This window comes from Phyllostomus hastatus, unplaced genomic scaffold, assembly GCF_019186645.2.
Source record: "Phyllostomus hastatus isolate PE091 unplaced genomic scaffold, TTU_PhHast_1.1 phas_scaffold_585, whole genome shotgun sequence".
In the NCBI taxonomy this organism is placed as follows: Eukaryota; Metazoa; Chordata; class Mammalia; order Chiroptera; family Phyllostomidae; genus Phyllostomus; species Phyllostomus hastatus.
Genome location: NW_025334037.1, coordinates 8,723,195 through 8,750,026, shown reverse-complemented (window position 1 = coordinate 8,750,026; position 26,832 = coordinate 8,723,195). Strand labels below are relative to the sequence as shown.

Sequence of the window (26,832 nt, the reverse complement as noted above, 5' to 3'; positions counted from 1 at the left end):
TAGGGTTGTTATCCTATACACACTACATTACACTTGAGCTTTTGTAAATTTAATGCTCCAGTCTAGAATATCCAAAAGTGATTTTAAAGTTGTGTAACTTTTATTAATATGTAACTTGGCTAAAGCATAACAGAGAATCATTTATGCTGTTAGAACTAACGTATGCCCGCCAGACACTTCATTTGAAGTAAACTAGTTAACTTCTGATCATGTGCATCAGCTTCACCTTTTTTCTTTTTTCATCAAGTCACTTGATAAACAAACTTCTAGGTGCTGTTCTAAGCATTTAACATGTACTAAATCACTTACTCTTCATAGCAGTCCTCTAAGATGGGCTCTATTATTGGTCCCATTTAAAAAACTTGCAAACTGAGCTTTTAAATTTTTTAATAACTTTCCAATATCACACCACTAATAAATGGTGAAGCCAGGATTCACACCTGGGCAACCTGGTTCCAAAGTGCATGCTCATAACCACTTGCTAAATTACCCTCTAAGTCTAACACATATGAGTTCTTTTAAAGTACATTTTCTTTGTGAAAAATGCCCTCCAAATAAAGCTACATATAAGTCTGAATTCAAGGATTTTCATAAGGTTTGAGTTATTTCTCTTACAAAATGCAAAGATCAACTATGTATTTTTTATGACCTTTGTTCTTATGTCTAATTATTAATGCATTAAGAACCTGTATGAATACTTTACCCCTGAACAACTTGTTGATGGATATTTTTCCAATGGTCCTTCTCTGAATCAGTTCCTAATTTGGGGTCTAAACTCTTCAGAGCAACACCAGCAACATTCACCCCACTCCATAAGGGCACTGAAAGAAATACATCTCAGAATGAATTCTTATTCCTAGTAGAGCATCAGTCGTTTGAGTTTAGTAATTTTTTATTATATTTTATTGTTTATGCAATTACAGTTGTCCCAGATTTTCCTCCTTTACGTCCCTCTACCGAGCCCCAACCCACAACTCCCTCAGGCAATCCCCACACTGTTGTCCAGGTCCATGGATCATGCATATATGTTTGGTTACTCTGTTCCCTATGCTGTACTTTGATCCTCATGACTATTCTATAACAACCAATTTGTACTTCTTAATCCCTTCACCTTTTTCACCTATACCCCTGACCTTCTCCCATTTGGCAACTATCAAAATATTCTCTGCATCTATAAGTCTGTTTCTGTTCTGCTTGTTTATTTAGTTTTTCAGAACCAATTGTTGATAGATATGTATTTTTGCCATTTTATTTTTCATGTTTATCTTAAAGAATATCCTTTAACATTTCATATAATATGGGTTTGGTGGTGATTAACTCTTTTAGCTTTTTCTTGTCTGAGAAGCTCTTTATCTGTCCTTCAATTCTAAATGATACCTTTGCTGGGTAGAAAAATCTTGGTTGTAGTTTTTTGCTCTCAGTAAGTTTGAATAATTCTTGCCACTCCTTTCTAGCCTGCAAAGTTTCTTTTGAGAAATCAGCTTTCAGTCTTATGAGGGCTTCCTTGTAGGTAACTAACTGCTTTTCTCTTGCTGCTTTTAAGATTCTTTGTCTTTAACCTTTGGCATTTTAACTATGATGACACTGGCTGGTGTGGCTCAGTGGATTGAGTGCCAGCCAGCATGCCAAAGATCGCCAGTTCGATTCCTGGTCAGGGCACATTCCTGGGTTGTGGGTCAGGTCCCCAGTCTGGGGTGTGTGAGAGGCAACTGATTGATATTTCTTTCACACACAGGGAGAATGTTTCTCTCCCTCTCTCTGTCACTCCCTTCCTCTCTCTAAAAATATGTGGGAGGAACACCATTCCACAGAGCTTCTCCCAGCCACCGCCGATGAGAAGTCAGTCATCCTGGACACCAACCTCTTGTTCCAGCGGGAAAGGGGGTGGTGATTCCCTCTAGTGGGGAACACCCTGAGACCTTCTCCCAAATGGCTTTTACTGGGAATGGTATGTGTAAGGGTATACAGCATACATGCATAGCTCATCAATCAATGTCAAAAGGCTATAGCCATACAAAAACAGGTATTATCTATAGATAACAATTAAAGGAACAGAGCTCTGCCATAGGTCAGGGTCTGTTAGTCATGCTGGCACCAGAGGGTCTTGAAGACATGTTTCATGAGATAAGGAGTTTACTCCTTATGCTTTGAACTTAAACATCTGGTTTATATCACCAGGGTTATACAAAACAAAGCAGAACAAGCTTCAAAGGATACAATGTATTTATCAGGCCTGATTTCCACAGGAACCCTCTGTGTTAGAGTTGGGTCATATCTGCCACCTGTATTACCTGGTTTTCCAGGGGGACTTACTAGCCCCTTTCAGGGCTTTCTCTCATGGGGCTACGGTCTCCAAAACCACACAGAGTGGTCCCCAACAAAAAAAAAGAAATAAAAACTTTTAATTATGATGTGTCTTGGTGTGAGACACTTTAGGTTCATCTTGTTTGGTACTTTCTTTGATCCTGGACTTGTACATCTATTTCTTTAATCAAGTTGTCATTATTTTTTCAAAGGTTTCCCATTTCTTACTTTCTCTCTTCTTCTGGCACCCAAGTGATATGAATAATAGTGCATTAGATGTTGTCCCATAGGCTCCTTACATAAGCTCTACTTTTATTTAGATTCTTTTTTTCTTCTTGCTGTTCTGATTGGTTGTGTTTTGCTTTCTTATATTCCAAATCACTGATCTGATTTGATCACTGATTTGACAAGCCATCTGTATGGAAAAGCCACTGGAAATAGCTTGGGTGGGCCCTAAAGTTGGGTGGGGCAGGCCTCAGGAAATCACCAGGGTAGGGAAAACAGTGATAGCCAGCTTGATGGAGTCTCAGATGTGGTGCCTGCCTGCCAGCTCTGTGGTTTTGTTGGGGGAATGCTCAGAAAAGGAAAAATGGCCTCTGCCAGCATTTCTGTCTAGGAAAGAGCTACCCCCCAGCTCTCACCGTGATGCCAGACAATTCATTTCCTCCTCATATGTCTCTGATGCCTTCCAATCTGCTGCATCTTGCAGGAACTCAGAAGGGACAAGTCTAAGTAAGTCTGTGCATGGGCCCTTTAAAAGCAACTGCCTGAGACTCCAAAAGTTTATGCCTTTAACAGCCTTGATTCCTCCTGGTTTTTATAGCCAGAAGTTATGCTCCTGACACTGGAACCCTGGGCTGTGGAATGTAGTGTGGGGTAGGACCACTCTCTCCTGAGATATCATTCCTGATTTTTATCCACCACAAGTGAGTGTTGCATGTCTTCGCTCCACCTACATGTTTTAATGTGCTTGCTTCTTTAACTCGGTAGTTGGTTTCTTCTTTAACTCTGTAGTTGTAAGACTTCCATTCAGCCCTATTTCTGATGGTTCTGGATGACGGTTGTTCTACAGTTTAGTTGCAATTTTGATGTGGTTGTGTGAGGAAGTGAGCTGTGTTTACCTATGCTGCCATCTTGACCAGGAATCCAAATTCAATTTGTTAACTTTTTAAAGGATTTATTGATTTATTTTTAGAGTGAGGGGAGAGGAGGGTAAAAGAGAGGGAGAGAAACATCGATGTGTGAAAGAAACATCATCAGTTGCCTCTCACACACCCCCAAATGGGGACCTGGCCTGCAACGCAGGCATGTGCCCTGACAGGGAATTGAACCAGTAGAACTTTCAGTCCACATGCTTGTACTCGATCCACTGAACTACACCAGCCAGGGCTAATTTCACTAAGTTTTGAATGAACTGAGATTACTACCTTATACCATATATATAAATACATTTCAAATGGACAAAAAGGGAAATTAAAAATAAAATAATGTGTTAGAGAAATATGTAGTAGAATTTATTTATAATTATGTGATAATAGGAAGCATTTTAAAGTAAGTTACAAGTACAGAATCCACAAAGAAAAGAATGGTTAAAAAGATAAAAAATTACAGGCAAAGGCCCTGGCTGGCGTAGCTCAGTGGATTGAGCAAGGGCTGCGAACCAAAGTGTCGCAGATTCGATTCCCAGTCAGGGTACATGCTTGGGTTGCAGGCCATGACCCCCAGCAACCGCACATTGATGTTTCTCTCTCTCTCTCTCTTTCTCCCTCCCTTCCTCTCTAAAAATAAATAAATAAAATCCTAAAAAAAAACTTGGTGTTAATGATATCTTTAAAAAAAAATTACAAGCAAAGAGGGTAAAGAACAACAAATTAACACCATACTTCTCAACAGAAACAAAGAGATGAGGGGAATAACTGTCAACCTTGAACCTCATATCCAATTAAACTGTCATTCAAGAATGAGGTGAAGTTCCTGGCCAGGTAGCTCAATTAATTAGAGCATTGACCCAATACTCCAACATTTGGGTTCAATCCCTGTTCAGGGCACATACAAAATCAACCAATGAATGCACAAATAAAGTGGAACAACAAATCAAAATTTTTCTCTTTCTCTCTAATTCTCTCTCCTTCCTTCCCTGGCTCTAAAATCAATAAATAAAAACTTTTAAAAAAAGAATGAGGTGAAGCTAAAACATTTTCACTTAAACAGCACTGACAGGATATACTTCAGAAAGAAAAAAATGAAGGCGTTAGATGCAAAAAGTAAAGACAAGCAATAAAATTGGAAAATATATTGATAAATTAAATCAGTAGTATTTCTCTGGTTGGTGTTGCTCAGTGGGTTGGGGGGGCAGCCTGTGGACTGAAAGGTTGCTGGTTCAATTTCTGGTCAGGACACATGCCTGGGTTGTGGGTCAGGTCCCCCAGTTGGGGGCGTGTGAGAGGCAACTGATCAACATTTCTCTCCCTGTCCTTCTCCCTCCTGTCCCCTCTCTCTAAAAAATAAAGTATTTTTTAAAAAACAGTAGTATTGTCTACTCAAAAATGATTATAAAAACAAGATGAACTAGAAAAATGGTTAATATTTGCATATATGACAGAAAGAGAATGATCAAACTTAAAGCATTCCAAGGTCTTTGCATTGTTCCAAAGAACAATAAAGGCACTAATTATTTTGAGGTCAAGTATGATAACTAAAAATGTATAGGTTACCACTTACAAAGTGAGTGTATAATGCAAAGTAATGGAGGAAACTGAAGAAAGTTTAACTGATTCAACAGAAAGCAGAAATAGAGAAATCTCACTGAACAGAATACTTATATATTAAAATAAATAGCAATCAGAATACACTACTTTGTTTTCAAATAAAATAATAGAATATTAAATGTGAGAAATTAAACATATCTAGGAAAAGTATCTTTAATGACTTTCAGGAGAAAGAGCTGAGTTAAGACAATAACACAAGCTGACAGGTCAAATTAAGTATTTGCCTAAGTCAATGAAGAAGTATTCATTATCCGATGACCCCTGTGGTAAAAAAAATACAAAACAAGAAGGGCTCATTAAATGCTTTGGATAAACAAATGAATGACTGAATTACTGGTCTCTGTTTTCAATGGGTTTATTGCCACTGTGGAAAGAAGATTTACACATACGACACAGAAAATATGGTAAGAAGTATATAGTTCTAATTGTGCTGCATAGCTTAAATATTTAAGTTAAAAGAAGAAAAAGGTTGGTGTGGCCTACGTAACAGTTTAAATGATATATTACATAAATTTATATGAAAAGTCTGAAATAAATCTACAGAGTCAAAAGTAAATTACTGGAGCTTGGGTGGGGGGTGAGTTCAGGAGCAGAAGTTTCTGGGGTGATGAAAATGCTCTATAATTAGATCGTGCACAAGTCTGTGAAGATACTAAAAACCAGTGAACATACAATTTAAATAGGTGAATTTTATGGCACATGAATCATACCTTAATAATGTTCTTTTAAAAAATAACAACAAGCCCTGGCTGGGTAGCTCAGTTGGTTGGACCATCATCCCAATATGCCAAGGTTGTGGGTTCGATCCCTTGTTAGGGTACATACAAGAACCAACCAATAAATGTATGAATAAGTGGAATGACAAATTAATGTTTCTCTCTCTCTCCCTTCCCCTCTTTCTCTCTAAAATAAGTCAATAAAAAAATTTTTTTTTAAAAAGCAATGAATGAAAGTGCTCTGGAAAACACTCATAAGAGAAACATTCACATCGAGACTTCCGGCAAGATGGAGGCATAGGTGGATGCACCGTACCTCCACGCACAACCAAGATTAGAACAACAACAATTTAGAGCCAGAATAACACCCAGAACTGACAGAGAATTTATCTGAATGGAAGCCGGACAGCCAAGAAGTTGAAGTAGACCTGTTCATCCAGACCTGCAGGAAGGGTGGAGAGGAGGAGCCAGGCACGGGGCTCGGCACATGGAGATGGGGGAGAACTGGGCGCATAAGGCAACCAGGAGCATGTAAGCCTTCCGGGATGCAGCGGTGGACCCTGAGTACGCAAGCGGCAGCTGGTGGACCCAGTGAGGCGGCATTGTGGACCAGGGCAGAGCACGCAACCCAGGATCCCAGAGAAGGGACTGAGATCCCAGGAGAACAGAGCTACCACCATTGTTCCCTCCCACCACCCCACCCCGAGCCCGCCCCCGCCCCCACATACAACATCACAATCTAGCGATTGGGGTGCCCAGCCCAGGGGAACACCTAAGGCTCCGCCCCTCACCGTAACAGAAGCACCCAGACCCAGAAAAAAAAATTTAAAAAAGAAGAGAGAGAGAGAAGAAGAGAGAGAGAGAGAAAGAGAGAGAGACAAAGAGAGAGACATGTGTCCAACAGAAGAACAGATCAGTCCCCCAGGACTCATCCTTTTGAGCAACCAAGAAATAGCCAATCTATCAGATGCACAGTTCAAAACACTGGTGATCAGGAAGCTCACAGAATTGGTTGATTTGGGGCGCAAATTAGATGAAAAAAAATGCAGGTTACCATAAAAGAGATGAAGGAAGATGCACGGAGAACCAAAAGTGAAGGGAAGGAAACTGGGACTCAAAACAATAGTGTGGACCAGAAGGAAGAAAAAAACAATCAAGCAGGAAAGAATGAAGAAATAAGAATTCAAAAAAACGAGGAGAAGCTGAGGAATCTCCAGGACATCTTTAAATGTTCCAGCATCTGAATTATAGGGGTACCAGAAGGGGAAGGGGAAAAGCAACAGATTGAGCACATATTTGAACAAATAATAAAGGAGAACTTCCCCATTCTGGCAAAGGAAATAGACTTCCAAGAAATCCAGGAAGCTCAGAGGGCCCCAAAGAAGTTGGACCCAAGAAGAAACACACCAAGGCACATCATAATTACATTAGCCAAGGTGAAAATGAAGGAGAGAATCCTAGAAGCAGCAAGAGATAAGGAGACAGTCACCTACAAAGGAGTTCCCATCCTACTGTCAGCTGATTTCTCCAAAGAGACCATACAGGCAAGAAGGGGCTAGAAAGAACTATTCCAAGTCATGAAAGGGAAGGGCCTACATCCCAGATTGCTCTATCCAGCAAAGCTTTCATTTAGTATGGAAGGGCAGATAAAGTGCTTCTCAGACAAGGTCAAGTTAAAGGAGTTCATCAACACCAAGCCCTTATTTTATGAAATGTTAAAGGGACTTATCTAAGAAAAGAAGATACAGAAAAAGGACAGTAAAGTAAAAGGACAGCAAACTCACAATTATTAACAACTACACCTAAAGCAAAACCAAAAGAAACTAAGCAAACAACTAGAACAGGAACAGAACCACAGAAATGGAGATCACATGGAGGGTTAGCAACAGGGAAGTGGGAGGAGGAGAGAGCGGGGAAAGGTACAGAGAATAAGTGGCATAGAATGTAGGTTGAAAATAGATAGGGGGAGGGTAAGAATAATATGGGAAATGTAGAAGCTAAAGAAGTTAAGACACATGGACATGAACTAAAGGGGGGGATATGGGTGGGAGAGGGTGTACAGGGTGGAGGGCAATGAAGGGGGGAAATGGGACAACTGTAATAGCATAATCAATAAAATATATTAAAAAAAGAAAAAAGAAACATTCACTGACTTTAATTTTTTTATTTTATTATTTTTTTGTCCTCACCTAAGGTCATTTGTTTTTCATTGCTTTCAGAGAGAGAAGGGAGAGAGGGAAACAATGTGAGAGAGAAGCATGGATTGACTGCCTCCTGTAGGCACCCAGGACAGGGATCATGTGTGCCCAGAGCCAGGACTGTATGTGTCCGGACCAAGGATAGTATGGGCCCACACTTGGACCAAGGATCAAACCCACAACCTAGGTATGTGCCCTGACTGGGAATTGAACCCGCAACCTTTTGGTTATGGGATGATGCTCCAACCCACTGGCTACGGCAGAGAAACACTAACTTTTAAAACAGCCATATGCTCTATGTACAACTTTATGAGTGGTAATTAAATCAATGATCGAAAAGACTAAAAATAATGGAATAGAAAAAGATAGCTATACTGGGAAAATGACAATAAAACAAAAGTTACACAGCTATATTAGTATCAGAAAAAAATAGGCTTTAAAGAAAATAAGCATCATTACAGATAAGAAGTATAACTACATAATACAAATAGATTTATACTTACCACTAGAATCACCATGTTCCCCAATAATCCAACCATGGCAACTACTGGGATGGATACCCAACTTGTCTCCAATTAGGTAACGGAAACGGGCAGAGTCTAGATTACAACCACTTCCGATTACACGAGTGACAGGTAAGCCACTTAGTTTCCAGACCACGTATGTCAAAATATCCACTAGGGAGAATAATTTCTTATTAGAAAAAAATTTACAGTAACTTCCTTTTATATTTGTTTTTCTGAATAGATAAATCAATTATCTTGGACTCAAATACAGATTTATTACTGAGTTCGAGGTGAAGTAAATCAACAAAGAAATATTCATAATCTCTCACATAGGTTTTAGAAGTTTAAATTATTAACTATAATTTTTAAATTCTCTTTTGAGATAATATACATGCATATTTAATAACCAGTCAGTTAATTTTACCTCATTAAGATTGCCTACATTTTTCCTCTCTATCACCACAGCCTCATCTAAGCTATCAGCATCTCCTACCTAGAATAAGACCACATGCATAGCCAGGGCAGTGTGCAGCTCTGTGCAAGCTCAGGAAAAACATGACAAGATCCTAAGCTTAAGCTCTGTCTGACCTTGAGGCTCTGTGCAAGCAGGAAGAAAAGGGCACATTTGTAAATTGGCTAGCCAAATGTTGAAGGCTTACTGCATCGTGCACAGAGCCCTCCAGCAAAGACTGGGAGATACTTATGGTTCCAAATTTAAAGAAAGTTGTGGCTAGGACGTCCAGTCAAAATGGTGATGTAGGCAGACATGGCTCACCTCTTTGTACAACCACATCAAAACTGCAACTAAAATATAGAACAATCATCACTCAGAACCATCAGAAATAGAGTTGAATGTAAGTCTGACAACTATGGAATTAAACCACATTTATCCAGACTGGTAGGAGGATTGTGGATATGGTATGGGCTGGTCCCACACCCACATGAGGTGGATAAAAATTTGGGAAGGGTATCTCAGGAGTGAAGAGTCCCAGTCCCACACCAGATCTCCCAGCCCAGGGTTCCAGTGCAAGGAAGATAACTCCCCACAACTTCTGCCTGCAAAAACCAAAAGGGATTGAGTAGAGAGAAGAAACTTCTGGAGCCCCAAGCAGTTCCTCCTAAAGAACCTACACATGAACTCACCTATTCAGACTCATTCCTTTTGAGCTCCAGCACTGGGGTACCAGTTTGAAAGGCACCAGTGGCAAACAGTGAGGAACTTTAGTGTCTGGCATCAAGGCTAGCAAGGGCATTGTCTCTTTACTGAACCCTCCCCCAACAGAGCCACAGAGAAAACTAGCTGGTGCCGTATCTGAGACTCCATCAACCTGGCTAACACTGTTTGACATGCTTGGAGATCCCCAGAGACTCCACCCCACTCAATTTATAGGCCTACCCTAGCTGCTTTTCTGAATGAATGGCTGATCTTGGCTCATGCTTCCAAAGTTCCTAAACCCTTTCAAACAAGCAACAACTGGCCTCAGTGAGCCTCAGGCCTGGCACTAGCAGCAGCCAGCCTAGAGTCACAGATTGGCTTTGCCTAGGAATCTCTAAGCTGAGCACAAGTAACAGCCATCTCAGATTGCTTTTATAGCTCAGGCCGAGTGGCCCCAGGCAAAACACAGGTGGGAGCTGACCTTGGCCTTGATCACCCCGAAAACTCCAGAGCCATTGTACCCAGTGGACAACTACAGGCCATGTCGGAGTACCACTGCTCCTGCACAGCTGATCCTACACAAAAGGCAGAGGTTGGTGGTCAGTGGTTACAGCCAGTCTTTGTAGCTGACTGGCCTGGGTAAATCCCTCCCATTAACCTGCCAACAGCAATCAAGGCTCAACTACAAGAGGAGGGTGTACTTAGCTCACACCAAGGGTATATCTCAAGTACCCAGCTTGGGTGGCAGGAAAGGTCATGCCACTGGACCCTACAGGACGCTTACTACATTAGGCTGTACTACTAAGACAGGGAGTCAGAGCAGCTCTACCAAATACACAGAAACAAACACAGGGAGGCTGTCAAAACAAGGAGACAAAGAAACATGGCCCAAATGAAAGAACAGATCACAACTCCATAAAAAGCTAAATGAAAGGGAAATAAGCAATCTATCAGATACAGAACTCAAAACACTGGTTATATGGATGCTCAAGGAACTTTGTGAGGACCTCAGCAGCATAAAAAAAAATCCACTCAAAAACGAGGGATACACTAATGGAAATAAAGAATAATTTACAGGGAATCAACAGTAGAGTGGATAAAATCAAGAATCAAATCAATGATTTGGAATATAAGGTAGGAAAAAACAACCAATTGGAACAACAAGAAGAAAAAAAGAATCCAAAAAAGGAGGATGGTATAAGCAGCCTCTGGGACAACTTAAATAGGTTCAACATTTATATCATCGGGGTACCAGAAGAAAAGAGAATAGCAAGAAATCAGAAATCTATTTGAAAAAATAATCAAAGAAAACTTCCCTAATTTAGTGAAGGAAATAGACATGCAAGTCCAGGAAGCACAGAGAGTCCAAAATAAGGTGGATGCACAGAGGCCAGCTCCAAGACACATCATAATTAAAACGCCAAAGGTTAAAGATAAAGAAATAATTTTAAAAGCAGCAAGAGAAAAGAAGTTAGTTACCTATAGGGGAGTTCCCATAAGACTCTCAGCTGATTTCTCAAAAGAAACTTTGCAGGCTAGAGGAGATTGGCAAGAAATATTCAAAGGCATGAAAAGCAGGCACCTACAGCCAAGATTGATATACCCCACAAAGATATCATTTAGAATTGAAAGGCAGATAAAGAGCTTTCTAGACAAGAAAAAACTAAAGACGGTCATCATCACCAAATCATTATTATATGAAATGTTACAGGGACTTACTTAAGAAACAGATCAAAACTATGAACAATTACAATTACTGGCAATAAATACATATCTATCACCAAGATAAATACCATATGATCTCACCTATAAGTGGAAATTAATCAACAAAACAAACAAGCAAGCAAAATAGAACCAGAGACTTGGAAATAAAGAACAAACTGACAGTAAGCAGAGGGGATGGGGGAGAGAGGTTACCAGGGGGAAAAAAGGGGAAGGGTCAAGTCAAGGAACATGTATATAAAGGACCCATGGACAAGGACAATGAAGGGGAAGACTGAGTGTGGGAAAGGGTAGGTAGGCAGGGCAGGGAAGAGCAATGGGGGAAAAATGGGGACAACTGTAGATGAACAACAATAAAAAAATTTTAATGATTGAATCTAAAAAACAAACTAAGCAAACAAGAGCAGAGACAGAATCATGGATATAGAGTGTTTTGATGGTTGCCAAATGGGAGTGGGGTAAGGGAGCATGGGTGGAAGAGGAGAGGCATTTAAGAAATACAAATAGGTAGTTATGGAATAGCCATGGGGATGTAGAGTACAGTATAGGAAATGGAGTAGCCAAATAACTCATATGCATGGCCCATGGACATTGGTGGGGGAACTGCCTGAAGGAGTGGGAGGTACTGGGTGGAGGGATTAGAGGGAGAAAAACCATGACAACCATAATAGTATAATCAACAAAATATAATTAAAAAAACAAAACCAATAGTATTTCTATATACTAGCAATATGCAATTGAAAATGAAATGTAAAAAACAACTCTTTTTATGGCATCAAAAACATAAAATATTCAAGCAGGAATATATGTGAGGATGTGGAGAAAAGGGGACACTTGTGTACTACTGGTGGGAACATAAACTGGGACAGCCACTACAAAAGAGAGTTTTGAGTTTCCTCAAAAAATTCCTCAAAATAGAACTACCATATGATCTAGCAATCACACTTCTGGGTATACACCCAAAGGAAATGAAATCAGTATCTCAGAGAGACAGCTCAACTCCCAAGTTCGTTGCAGTGTCATTCACAATAGCCAAGATAGGAAACAACCTAGGTATCTGTGTATGGATGGATAGATAAAGAAAATATGGTATACACATATACAATGAAATATCTAGCTACAAGAAAGAAGGAAATTCTGCTGTTTGTGACAACATGGATGGACCTTGAAGGCATTATGCTAAGTAAAATAAGTGACAGAGAAAGACATTGTATGATGTCATTTGTGTGTGAAATCTAAAACAAACAAACAAACAAACACACAAACAAACAAAAAACCACTAACTCATAGAAACGAAGTACAATGGTGGTTGCCAGGGGCTGGGGAAGGGAATATAATGAGGAGATGTCAGCCAAGAATAAACTTACACTTTCAGATATCAGATGAATAAGTTCTAGGGATCTAATACATGGCACTAGTGACTATAGTTAACGATATTGTATTATATATTTGAACATTGCTAAGATAGTGAATCTTACATGTTCTCACCATAATAAAGAAATGGTAATTACAGTCATATATGTGAACCTTCCATACCTATGGTATTCACAACTGTGGATTCAACCAACCAAATGCAGACCAAAAATCTTTGAAAAAAATTCCAGGAAGTTCCAAAAGCAAAACTAGAATTTACCACACACTGAGCACTATGCTGATTCCATGCAAATGAAATAACATGTAGGCATACCCTGTTGTAGTCCATATGCAAATAAAGGTTATATGCAACTCCTACTCCCTTTTATAAATGGGACTTGACCATCCAAAAATTCTGGTATCTAGTGGGGTACCAAATGCCCTAAGAATACCAAGGATGACTGTATGTGAGGTGATGGAGATAATAACTAACCCTACTGCGGTAATCATTTCCCAAAATGTAAATGTATCAAATCATCATCACACTGTACACCTTAAACTTCCATGTATGTGGCAATTATATTTCAAATAGCTGGAAAAAAACTTATTGTATTGTTTACTTTGAATGGGTACAGTTTATTATACACAAATTTTACCTCAATAAAGTTGTTTTAAAAAGGAAGAAATAGTATGGAAAGACCATCCTTATGCAGTTAAAGAGAAAAGACTCACCTGGATTTGAGACAATAAGCATCTTACAATCAGGACTATGACGGACTAGGGCAGGAATGACTGATTTCATGATCTCCACATTACGTTGAACCAGGGCAAGACGTGTTTCTCCCACCTTTTGACGCGCACCTGCTGTGATAATAATTATTTTGGAGTTTGCAGATACACTGTAATCTAAAAGGGAAACAAAAGACAGTATTTGGATCAAGCTTGCCATAATGACTGTGCCTTAATTCTTTAAAAGTCTATTGTATGACCTTAGTATAAAAGTACTCATACCTCATGTCTGACATCTGGAAATGAACAGACTTTCCATGTAGTAATGTTATTTTGAATAACCTACAGGAAGTTTTGTCACTATGACTTACAATTTTCATATGGCTTTTAAAAAAATAACAACACAATCTACTATCCTTTTAAACCCACACTGTCACTTGTTATTAAGGCCCAAGGCAATGCAAGTCATCTCTCTGACTTTGTAGAAACACCTTATGTATCAAAAGCTCAGAACTCAGAAAATTATGTAGATGTTTCAAGATTCTAAGAGTAAGAATGCATTTATTTCTAAATGAAAGACTGGATTTGAGATTACACGCAAGTTCTTGATTCACACAAAAAATAGCCTTCTAAATCCAATGACCAGCTGGAAAATTGTTTCATCTATTAGAGCCAATGACAATATGTGATGCTCGCTATCCTATACTGGACTTGTTTTAAAGCATTATATACCTGGAAGTTATTTATCATATGGATGTTGAAAATTAAATTAGATAAAATCTCTTCTATATCCCCATCTCTATTTTTAAAAATTAGTTTTATGCTCTTTTGAAAAGGACATTTGTTCAAGTGTCGCAGGTTCGATTCCCAGTCAGGGTACATGCCTGGGTTGCAGGCCATGACCCCCAGCAACCGCACACTGATGTTTCTCTCTCTCTCTTTCTCCCTCCCTTCCCTCTGTAAAAATAAATAAATAAAATCTTTAAAAAAAAAAGAAAGAAAAAAAAGAAAAGGACATTTGTTCAATTTTAAAGATACTATCACATCTTCATTTATAATCATTCTCATTATCCTAATCCAAATCACAAACTGTAAACACTTTATATGTTGTTCCTGGCCCAGTAAAATTTTAGTCAGAAAGACAATGTAAAAAAATAACATTTCTTAGGCTAACATGTTTCACATTAATCTTAAAGACTATCTCTCCCTTCTATCATGTAAAGGATTTATAGAAGTTCTCTCTCTGCAGTCAACTCATTCTTGCTCAAAAATCTTGCTTGAGATAACCTTCCATAAACTCTTACCTAACCAGAGAAACCCCAAGTAATCTCTCAATCTCTGTCTCTGTCTTTCCCTATCCCCCTTTCCCTCCCTTCTCCCCACCTCAATTTTTAGAGGATATACAGACAAAAACCCTTGCAACTTCTCCAAAGTCATCTCTCCACAGTTCAGATAAATTATTTGAAATATTGTGCCTAGTAAGTCAATTAAAGTGCATACCAAAGTAAACTATCAAGTCTTCATAATCTGCCTCCAAATCATTTTACTAGCTCTGTGTCTTATTTTTATGTCAAATTTTCCAGGTGCCCTGGTTTTGTTAATGCTACCATCTCCCTACCTGTTACTTATTTTTCTACTTAAGTATAACTCAGTCCTCCAGGAGACAGTAAACCATAATGGTCTGGAGCAAAGACTGAGGTCCAACTGCCTATATTTTGACTTTGCCACTTCCTACCTGTATGACCCCAGAAAAGTATTTTGCATGTTCTCTGACTCTCAGTTCCTCATCGACAAGATCAAGCTGATCATAGTTCTTCCTTTAGATGATTCAGTGAGTTTAATATACATAGTATTCAGAACAGTGCCTTGTACACATTAAATGTTCAATAAATGTTAGCAATTATTATTATATCATTAGTCAAGTATTTCTTTAAATAACAATTCCTCTGCTAGGTATCCCCTAATCATATTATTAACAAATACTACTCTCTTATTTCACTGAATTTTTATAGCACTTACTGCTTATAATTCTCAAATAGTCCATATATATACTGCCTTATGTTATCTTCCCATTGTTTTTTCATAGTTAACACTTACCTTGATCCCAAGATCCATAGTAACAGGTTCTGACCTCCCATTCCTACCTTTCTTTCATAAATATTTTAGCACCTTCTATGTTCCAAGCACTTGAGATCTGTTAACTATTGTACATACATTCAGGATTGAGATACGAATAGATGTTACAGAACATATCAACTGAATTGGTAATGTTTCACTTGGATGCACTGATGTTTGTTATACTTAAACTCTTTATATTTAAAATTTAATATTTTAAAATAATTATTTCTATGAACATTAATTTTAATGTCTTAGACATTAAAAGCATATTGTTTTAAAATTATCTTTTTAAGTGCAAAAAAAAATAAAAGTGACGGAAAACCATAAAATTTAGTAGTTTCGTGTTTAAATTGCTTCATGACTATCTTTAAATTAATTGTAGTACTTTAAAGACATTGAAGTGATCACTGTTAGTGTGCTTTATAAAAGATACTGCAAAAGTTCAATAGGCCAAGTTGTACACAAAGGCCTTGCTCTACAATCAGAAACTTAGCAAATGAACTTCTAAGTATGTTTACATGTTTTAGGCCAATATGAAATGTTTACAATGTCCCTTTCCAACAGCATTTTTTAAGATTTTTTATTTATTTATTTTTAGAGAAAAGGGAAGGGAGACAGAAAGAGAGGGACAGAAACATCTATGTGATCTGAGAGAAATATCAATTGGTTGCCTTTCCCACGCCCCCAACTGGAGACCTGGCCTACAACCCAGGCATGTGCCCTGACCAGGAATCGAACCAGCAACCTTTCAGTCAACAGGATGACACCCAAGCCACTAAGCCACACCAGTCAGGGCTATAACAGAATTTTTAAATTAAGTAACCACATTCCATTTCAATGTTTTATAAGAGGGTTTTTAGTAGAAAATATGTCTGTTGAATCAAATTACCTAACAGCATACTATGCACTTCAGTCCATGATAAATTAATTATTTTGCCTAATTCTCTGAGGCTTCTTAGTTGGTCAAGACGTGATGCTAATGCTAATGCTAATCTCTATTTCCTGTTCTCACACTATACCCTGAAAACTGATCCTCTATAAGGACAAATAGAAAACCACGTTAAAAAGTATAGATAAATAGCCCTGGCTGGCATAGCTCAGTGGATTGAGTGTGGGTCTGTGAATCAGAGGGTTGCCAGTTCAATTCCCAGTCTAGGGCACATGCCTGGGTTGCAGGCTGGGTCCCCAGAGGGGGAACAACACATGAGAGGCAACCACACATTGATGTTTCTATCCCTCTCTTTCTCCTTCCCTTCCCCTCTCTCTAAAAATTTTTTTAAAAGTATAGATAAATATATCAATAGTAGTCAAGACTACATTTACTATGGAAAAATCTAAGATGGAATGATAAGTTGAAAAAGCATTTATAGCCCTGGCCAGTGTGGTTCAGTTGGCTGAGTGTTGTCCCACCCAACCAAAAGATCGTTCATTTCTGGGTTCAATTCCCTGTCAGGGGCAAACATCTGGGTCACAGGTTCAGTCCCGTCAGGGCATGTACAGGAAGCAACCAGTCAATGTTCCTCTCTCACATCAGTGTTTCTCTCCCTCTCTTTCTACCTCCCTTCCCCTCTCTATAGAATCAATAAAAATTAATAAAATAAAATTAAAAATTAAAAATAAAAAGCATTAATATGTCAGTTATGTAAAAAACCAAATGAATAAAAAAATAAAACAAAACTATTAGAAAAGACTTTAAATTTTCTTTATGCATTTTTGTATTCAGTAACCTTTGTCCAATGAGAATGGATGTTCTTTTTAAAAGAAAAACAAACTAATCTTTAAAACTGTAAGTCCTAATGACAATGGTACTATTTTTAATTCTATATTTATGGATATCAGTTTGGTAAAATTCATTATTTTTTAAAGCTTTGAAAATAACTTTATAAAATTAAAATTAACCTTTTCCAGAGACAATCTTTGGAGTATGAAAGAAAAGACTGCCGTGCTGAAGATCCAACATTTCTCCCTTTAATTTGTCTTCTGCGACATCAATAAGTGCAAGTTCATCAGTCAAATCCTAAAATACATGAAAGTTATGAATAAAATATTCTGGAAAATGTTCCTATTGCCATTTTAGGAGGATGAGAAAAAATTTTGTGTGGCTATTTTATAATCAAAGGAGTTATATTTTTAATAGCAAAATGATATAGAAATGATAATTTCGGACTTCTGGTCAAGATGGAGGCATAGGTAGGCACACTTACCTTCCTCACCCAACCATAGAAAGAATTACAACTAGATTGCAAAACAACACCCAGTACCATCAGAAAATTGAGCTATACGGAAGTCCAACAACCAAGAATTTAAAGAAACCACTTTCATCTAGACAGGTAGGAGAGGCGGAGAAGCATGGGGACATGGTGCAGCACAGGGAGGTGGCAGCAGCACGCTGGATGGTCCCACAGTCACATATGGTGGGTAAAAATCAGGAGGGATACCTTGGGACCAAGTGATGCCAACCCCAGGCCAAACCACACAGCCCAAGGTTCCAGTGCTGGGCAGATAAATCCCCACCTCTGGCTGTAAAAACCAGTGAGGGTTTGGGCAGTGGAACAAACTGCTGGGTTTTCAGGAGACTCGTTTAAAGGGCATGCACAGACTTAGACGTAAGCAAACCCATCCACTATGGGATTCACCACCAGGGTAACAGCTGGAAGGGCACCACTAGCATACAGGAAGTGAATGAAGTGACTGGAAACAAGGTGAGTCCTGAGCAAACCACCAGAAGCCAGGCAGTGAGTTGCATTGTCTCCTCTTCCCCAACACAGAGCCCAAAAGCACTGAAGGTGTTGCCCCACCCTGGCAAATACCTAAGACTCTGTCCCATACAATTTACAGGTGCCTTTTCTACAATAGCCCACACTATTAAGACAGGGAGTCAAAGCAGCTCTACCTAATATATAGAAAAAAACACAGGGAGGCTGCCAAATGGAGGAGACAAAGAAATAGGGCCCAAATGAAAGAAGAGAAAAAAAAAAACAGAAAAAGAACTAAGTAAAACAGAGAAAACAGAGATAAACAACCTATCAGATGTAGAGTTCAAAACACTGGTGATCCAAATGCTCAAAGAACTCACTGAGTATGGCAACAACATAAAGGAAGAAATGAAGGTTACACTAAATAAAATAGAGAACAATCTACAGGGAACCATCAGTGGAAGGGAAGAACACGGGATTCAAATCAACAATTTGGAACATTAGGAAGAAATAAGCACTCAACCAGAACAGCAGGAAGAAAAAGGAATTCAAAAAAATGAGGAAAGTATAAGGACGCTCTGAGACATCTGCAAATGTACCAACATCCAAATCAACTTCCTCTTTGCCAGAAGGAGAAGAGGGAGAGCAAGACTGAAAACTTATTTGAAAAAATAATGAAAGAAAACTAACCAATCTGGTGAAAGAAATAGACATACAAGTCCAGGAAACAAGTTGTACCCAAAGAGGACCACACCAAGACACATCATAATTAAGATGCCAAAGGTTAAAGATAAGGAGAGAATCTTAAAAGTAGCAAGAAAAAAGCAGAGTTACCTACAAAGTAGTTCCAATAAGACTGTCAGCTGATTTCTCAAAAGAAACTTTGCAGGCAAAAAAGGACTGGCAAGATTCATAGTGATGAAAAATCTAGACATACAATCTAGATTACTCTATCCAGCAAAGCTATCATTTAGAATAGAAGGACAGATAAGTGCTTCCCAAACATGGTAAAGCCAAAGGAGTTCATCATCACCAAGATATTAATTATTACATGAAATGTTAAAGGGACTTATTTAGGAAAAAGAGGATCAAAACTACAAACATTAAAATGGCAACAAATTAACAACTATCAACACTGAATCTAAAAAAAAACAAAACAAACAAAAAAAAAAACTAAACAAACAACCAGAACAGGAACAGAATCATAGATATGGGGACCATTTGGAGGATTATCAACAGGAAATGGGGAGGGGAGAATGATAGAAAAGGTGCAGGGATTAAGAAGCATAATTGGTAGACAGAAAATAGACAGGGGTATGTTAAGAATAGTACAGGAAATAGAGAAGCCAAAGAACTTAATATGCATGACCCATGGACATGAACTAAGGGGGAAGATTGCTGGAACAAAGGTGAGTACCCAGTGGAGTAGAGCAAAGGGGGAAAAATTGGGACAACTGTGATAGCATCACCAATAAAATATATATATTTTTAAATGACAATTTTTGAATATGCCTAGAATGATCAGAAGTCAAGGTAGACAACAGAATGTAGCAAAAAGTGTTGTTTTGCCATCATACACTTGTTAATTTTTTTTAGAATTGGTTTTTTTGTACTTCAGATAGCAGTTTTAAACAAATGAAAAGTTATGAAATTCTGTCAAAGAATTTTATTATATTTAACCTGTATGCCTAATTTCTGAGTTGACTAAAGTTACTTTCCATATGAATCCTTATGGCCAAAAGAGAAAGGCAGTCATCTATGGGAAATGAATTCCTCATGGGTCAGTATGCACATTAATGTCAATTCTCCAATCTATAATAGTAGATGGGCATATAACCAGATCCAACCAATTGTTCCATCTTCCTCTGGTCACAGAAATTAGTTCACAAATGAGCATGCAGCCCAGGCATAATAAATGTCTATGAGGTTTGCAAATTAAAGATGGGAAATTAAGTCTCATTTTTCTTTGTAATCATAGCTCTAAGAATGATATAAGACTCTAAGAACCATGGAAATGGACAACAGTGGGGTGAATGCAGGGAGGGGGATGAAGTTGGGAGGGGGTATGGAGGAATAAATGGTGATGGAAAAAATTTTAAAAATAAAAAAACAGACTCTAAGAACTGTATAGCCATCTTTATCATACACAGAAAGACCTGCCTCAGAATTCAGCCAATAAGGGAAATATAAACAAAGATATACAAATACTGTGTATGGATATGCATGAATTCCAGAATCTAGTGGTACCTGAAGCCAGCTCTACTTTAGAGTTTCCAATTATATGAACAATATATAGTCTTCTCTTTATCGCTTACTGCCATTTGAATTGACATTTGAATGTGGTTTTCATCACAGTCAACAGATATAAAACTATATACAAGGACTGTGTTCCCTCAGATTCTAGTGACCAGATTCCAAAGTTGAGCAATAAGAAAAAGGGATCCAAGTCCCTATTCACTAATTTTTTTTCTAATATCAGGTACAATCTGGTCTTATTGGAAAACTATAAATTCTAAAATTTACTAAATTATGTGTCATATGTTAGGAATAGGAGGAAGATAAGGAGTTTCATCCAGAATGATCACATATGACTTTTGGCTAACTGATTAAGAAAAAAAAAAGACAGATCATGTTTACAAATCCATTTTTATACCAGTCTGTGTCTGGGTCTGAAACAGGAAATACGCACAAATTAATGGAAAGAAATCCCAAGTTAATGGATTGAAAGACTTAATATTGTTTAGATGTCAATACTACCCAAAGTGATCTACAGATTTAGTGTAACTCCTATCAAAATCCCAATGGCATTGTTTTAAGAAATAAAAGAATGCATTCTAAAATTTATGTAGAATCTCAAGATACTACAAATAGCCAATCTTAAAAAATAACAAAATTATAGGTTTTATGCTTCCTGATTTCAAAACTTATTGCAAAGCCACAGTGATCAAAACTGTTTGGTAATGAAATATAGACATGTAAGGCAATGGAACAAAATAGAGAGCCTAGAAATAAACTCTAACATATGAGGGGGAACCCCCCAAAATCAAATTATCTTCTTGAGGGCTAGCCTCTTGTAGCATAGGCTTTCCCTGCTAGGTGAGTATTTTAGGAACCCATCTGTATCAGTATACCAACTGACATTATTGTGAAAAGTTGTGTTTGGCTTCAATGAATTTTTTTGAAGACCCTTTCAACCAGTTTGCTCATTTCATGATGAGTGATTTATGAGTACACCCACCCACACTGTGCTGAGTGTTCAGCAGTTTTTAACCAAAAATGTCATGACCCCTGTGCCCCACCCTCCCTATTCACCTGATCTCACCCCAAGTGACTTTTTTTTTTAATTTCTCTGGATGAAAAAAGTCCTCAAAGGAAAAGGTTTTGCTGGTGTCTTCCAGTGAAACAAAAAAGGCAGAAGCACCAAAGGCATCAAAATCAACAAGTTCAAAAACTATTTTGAGCAGTGGAAAAAAACATCTTGCATCAAATGAAGAGTACTCTGAAGGTGACTGAAATTTAAACATGTAAGAATACACAATTTTTAATAAATAAATTCTGGAGTTTTGGGGGGGTCCCCCCTCATGTAGGGTCAAATGATTTTTGACAAGGATGCCAAGACTATGTAACTGGGACAGTCTTGTATAGACTGGGACAGTCTATACAAATGGTATATTTATATGCAAATGGATGAAGTTGGAACATTTACTTTACACCATATACAAAGTTAACTCAAAGTGTATGAAAGATCTAAATGTATGACCTAAAAGTATAAAACTCTTAGAAGGAAAAAAAAAACAAACAGGAAAAAGCTTCATGACATTGAATTTGGCAATGAGTTTTGGCTATGATGTCAAAAGCACAGGCAACAAAAGTAAAAAGGATAAATTGAACTACATTAAAATAAAAAAACTTCTGTGCATCAAAGGCTACAATCAACAGAGTAAAAGGAAACCCAGGGAATGGGAGAATATATTTGGAAATAATGTATCTAACAGTAGTTAATATCTAGATATAAAAAGAAATCCAGCAACTCTACTACAACAAATAACTTGATTTTAAGATGAGGAAAGGATTTAAATAGACATTGCTTCTAAGAAGATATAGAAATGGCCAATGAGCACATGAAAAGGTGCTCTAGAAGCAAAGAAAAATCAAAGAACTTCCATTGTTATTTTATCAAATATGGTACTTTTTGTTTTATAATGAGCATGTAATACTTATACAATTAAAAAATTTTTTTAGAATCTAATGAATAAACTGAACTAACAAGCCAAATAGAGAAAGACTCATAGAGAACAAGGAAGACTGCCACGCGGGTTGGTTAGGGGGTGGAGAGTTCCAGCAAAAAGGAAAAGGAACTCATGGACATGGACGACAGGGTGCTGACTGCGGGGGTGGGGGGTATAAGAAGGATAAACGGTAATGGGGAAAATACAATAAGAAATAAATAATTCTCAAAAAAATTTCAAGTGCAATTGGGAAATATGATTTTCACCCATTATTCCTCAAGGAAGGTAATTCATGGATCACTGCAACATCAAATGTTATAATATTTAACAAAGTAATCCAGTCAATGTGCCTACAAGTAAATTTAAAATAGTCTAGCAATGGTAACTCCAAATAAATGTTTTTTTAAAATTGTGTCAAAATCACATGAGAGGAAACCTATTTGCTATCGAAGGATTAGCCCTGCAACCCTGAACTCACCAACAAAACCTAAAAGGGCTTACTTGACTTTCAGCCACAAAACAGGCTTATGGTTTACCTTCATTAAGATACAAATAGCACAAGCCATGCCTACAGCACCAACTCCAACAATGGTGATCTTCCGCTGGGAGGTTTTATCTTCCTTAATTAGATTCTCAATAAGCTGCTCCTTGATCGTTGACATTTTGAGAACCTGAGAGAGAGAATGCAATTTCAGCGGAATCGAACTCCCTAAATAAATCACTCGCACAGATACTGATGGGCTTCATCACACTGAACAACTAAGAAACTACCTCTTGAGTTTGCGGAAAGCTGGAGCGGAGGTTGAGGGGAGGCCAAAGAAAGACTAGCCTGGTCAAGGAGTGTGGAGCGTAGAGCAAGGGCCAGTCTGTCAGTTGCAGGCGGTTGGGGGACCAAACGGCTTTTTGATTTCTCCCTGCCCTCACCCTCCACTTTCGCCCCTCTACCGAATACTCACAAATGCTTTGCTTTGCGCAACTCAGTAGAGACCCCCCGAAAGCATAACACACAGCCTTTAAAGAAGATACTTCAAACAGTAACCCCAGAAAAGAACACCGACGGCCTAACGTCAGGAAAAACAGCAACGGCAGCCAAAGTGCGAAGGCCAGCGACGGTTTGCTCGGAACCCTCACGCCAGCACGCTCCCTTGTACGTCAGCCCGCAGGCTCCGCCTCCGGCCAATAGGGCGCAGGCGCATTGGAGGACACTTCACGCCTCTGCCTGTAAGCGACATCATTGGCTACCTGTGGCTACAGCCTCGAGATGTCTGTGTGAAGAATTACGGACGTTCATGAAGCGTGTGCAAGAGAGGTAATTGGAGAGTTGTTTTGTTTACTTCAGCCGGCCTAGGCTTGGGACTGACTTTAGGGCTATGGCTTCTTCGGAGACCCACAACCGTCGGGGCAGGGTCCAGATCCCCATAGGAAAGAAAGATCCTTCTTGGGAGCAAGCACCTCTTAGGGTTTTGCTGGCTCAGAACAGCATCTTGCGGGAATTGCTTCCAATTCTTGAGGTGAGATCGAAGATTGGCAATTAATTTGGGAAGACCGTCAGTGTAGTTAAAAGGCTTGCTAAAAGAACCTGGGCCCAGCCCTGGCTGGTGTAGTTCAGTGGACTGAGTGCCAGCCTGTAAACCAAAGGGTCGCCGGTTTGATTCCCAGTCAGGGCACGTGCCTGGGTTGTGGGCCAGATCCGCAGTGGGGAGTGCAGGAGAGGCAGCCACACACTGATGTTTCCCTCTTTCTCCCTCCCTTCCCCTCTGTCTAGAAAGCAAATAAATAAAATCTTCAAAAAACAAACAAAAACAAAAAACGGGGGCGGGGGGGCCGGCCTGGACAGCAAGGATAGAAATTTAAGTGAAGTGCGGGCTTGGGAGTGACCAACCTGACTTTGCGGAACATACGGTTTGAGTGTGCTTATCACACCCTTGTCCAGACATTCATTGGCAGGAGTTTTTTAATTTATTATTAAGCTCCTTAATTTCAGGATCGAATGGTGAAATAATGTTCAGATTTCTGTTGCAAAAACAAAGTAATAATGAAAAGGAAAGGCCACATCTAATTTTCAAAGGGTATTTTAATTTATGCAAAGAATTTATTCATAACTCACACAAGGGGACACAACCTCCTCTGTCATTTCTTGTCATTTGCATTTGAATCCTTTTCAAAATCTAAGAGGTAATTTATTTTCTGAATCAAAACCTTTGTTGTTTTTTTATTGTATTTTTGGCGTGTTTTTAATATAGTTGAGATCATGCAATAACCCTGCTCAAAACCGTTCAATAGTTTTCCATTCTACTTAAATTAACCAATTTTTACAACCTAAGAGACATTCAAAATTTAGCCTCCTTCTACCTCTGCAATTTCATCTGAAAACATTCTCATCACACTCTCTCCAGCTTTTGCCATGTTTTTCTTGGCACAAGACCTTTTTTTAAGATTTTTAAAATTTATTTATTTTTAGAGAGGGAAGGGAGGGAGAAAGAGAGAGAAACATCGATGTGCGGTTGCTGGTGGTCATGGCCTGCAACTCGGGCATGTGCCCTGACTGGGAATCGAACCTGCGACACTTTGGTTTGCAGCCTGCGCTCAATCCACTGAGCTACACCAGCCAGGGCTGGCACAAGACTTTTTGATGGACATGGACATGGACAATAGGGTGGTGATTGCAGTGGGGAGGGAAGTATAAGGGGGTAAATGCTAATGGAAAGAAATACAATTTAAAAAAAAATTTTTAAGACTTTTTGCTGTTCCCTATATTGGAAAGTTCTTCCCCAGCCCTTTTCCAAGCTGATTGCTCATTTTCCATCTTGAGCATAAATGTCACTTCCTTTAGTTTTCCTTGACCAATGTGTCAACTGCCACAGCATCCCTACAAACCTCCTATTATTCTTGTGGCACTTCAACAACCTACTGCCAGCCCCAAGCAGGTGTCTATGGTAGACAGGAGTGGCAGGCACTGTGGGTCCTGTACTACCACGTACTTGTGTGCTTCCTTCCACAGCAACTCTACCCTTGCACCTTGTTTACCATGAGGCTGAAAGGGAGATCCTGCTGAAAGGAATGTCCCCCAAATTCAGGCTCTACACCTGCTTCATGCCCTTATTTGCTTAAAGAGATATCAGCTGGTAGTGACCACACTGCTATAACTGAAGATTTCATTCATACCTGCCCAAGGTGCAGGGCATTGGCAGGAGCTTGACATCCTCTCCGGCAGAGTGGATTCTCGGATGGCTGTGATCCAAGCTAACCTATCATTTTGCTGTACCGCAGCAATGTAAATACAGGAGTGCCAAGATTCGTCTGGCATATTCCAACACCTGCCAAAGTATAGTAGGTCCTCAGAAAACAATTTGAAAGAACGTGGCTCGGAAGTCCTGATAATTTTCTCAGTATAGGCTTTAGTGAGGGAAAAAAAGCTACACATACACATACATATACAGATATAGGCCTACATGGAAGGAGGACCATGCTCTGAACATTCTAACTTGCTTTCATCACTAACTGACAACTTTTGTGAGTTGGGGCTAAGACCTGCTTATTCCACGTCCCAGGGTATTAAGACTAAAATAAGATCATATTCCATTAAAAAGACTTGGGTCTCCTTGAAGAGTTGGCCTATTCCTTGCCTGAGATAGGAAGATTCAAGGTGTCCCCGGAATACTGATTATGACAGAAAGCAAGAAAGCTTTACAAGATTAAATCTGAAAATTTATAAAAGATTACTCTCTTAAGCATTATTTTTCATTCATGTTGGTGTTGACTAATTTATTGCATCAAGTAATATGAAATCAATAATGTAAATCTTTTTTTTTTTAAAAGACTAAATGTGCTTAACTTAAAAGGCTCTAGGAATAAGTACACATTTCTTTATGGGGAAATTTAAGTCCTAGGATCTACTAAGTATCTACTGGTGATAGTGCACAACTATGTGGATCCTCAGAATTGTATACTTTAAGAGTAAATTTTATGGTACGTTACATCTTAAAGCTGTTTTTGAGAGCCTATAGGAAAACAAATTCTGTGATTGTTAATTGTCAAGACTTACAGTGTAGGTCTTGTCACTTTACACTGAAGACACATAACAAAGAAGTATAATTCTTCCCCTTTCCTAGCTCTTAGGAAGGACATTTTGGGAGAGATTCTCGAGAAGTGATAACCATAGTTGTTCTAGTTAACCTCTGGAAGTAGTTTTTAGGCCTGGATAAGGGTCATAGTTACAGAAATATTTTAAGAAATCTAAAGAAAATTTTTGTGTAAACAACCACCAGGTCATTTGGTTTAAAATTATTAAGTACAATAGTCCCCCCATTTCTCTAGTTTCACTTTCCATGGCTTGT

General features: G+C 38.7%; 1 protein-coding gene across 2 annotated transcripts in view; it reads right to left on the bottom strand.

Moving 5' to 3' along the window:
* Window positions 1-23,544, bottom strand: part of LDHC (lactate dehydrogenase C) — a 29,917-nt gene extending 6,373 nt beyond the window's left edge. For both annotated transcript variants that reach the window (XM_045825381.1, XM_045825382.1), the window contains exons 1-6: window positions 23,452-23,544; window positions 23,032-23,166; window positions 17,470-17,587; window positions 13,456-13,629; window positions 8,490-8,663; window positions 704-821 (exon numbers count right to left, since the gene is read on the bottom strand). In XM_045825381.1, the coding sequence (XP_045681337.1) occupies window positions 704-821; window positions 8,490-8,663; window positions 13,456-13,629; window positions 17,470-17,587; window positions 23,032-23,157 (710 nt within the window). In that variant the 5' untranslated portion in view covers window positions 23,158-23,166; window positions 23,452-23,544. The remainder of the gene's footprint in view (window positions 1-703; window positions 822-8,489; window positions 8,664-13,455; window positions 13,630-17,469; window positions 17,588-23,031; window positions 23,167-23,451) is intronic.
* Window positions 23,545-26,832: the final 3,288 nt, after the last annotated feature.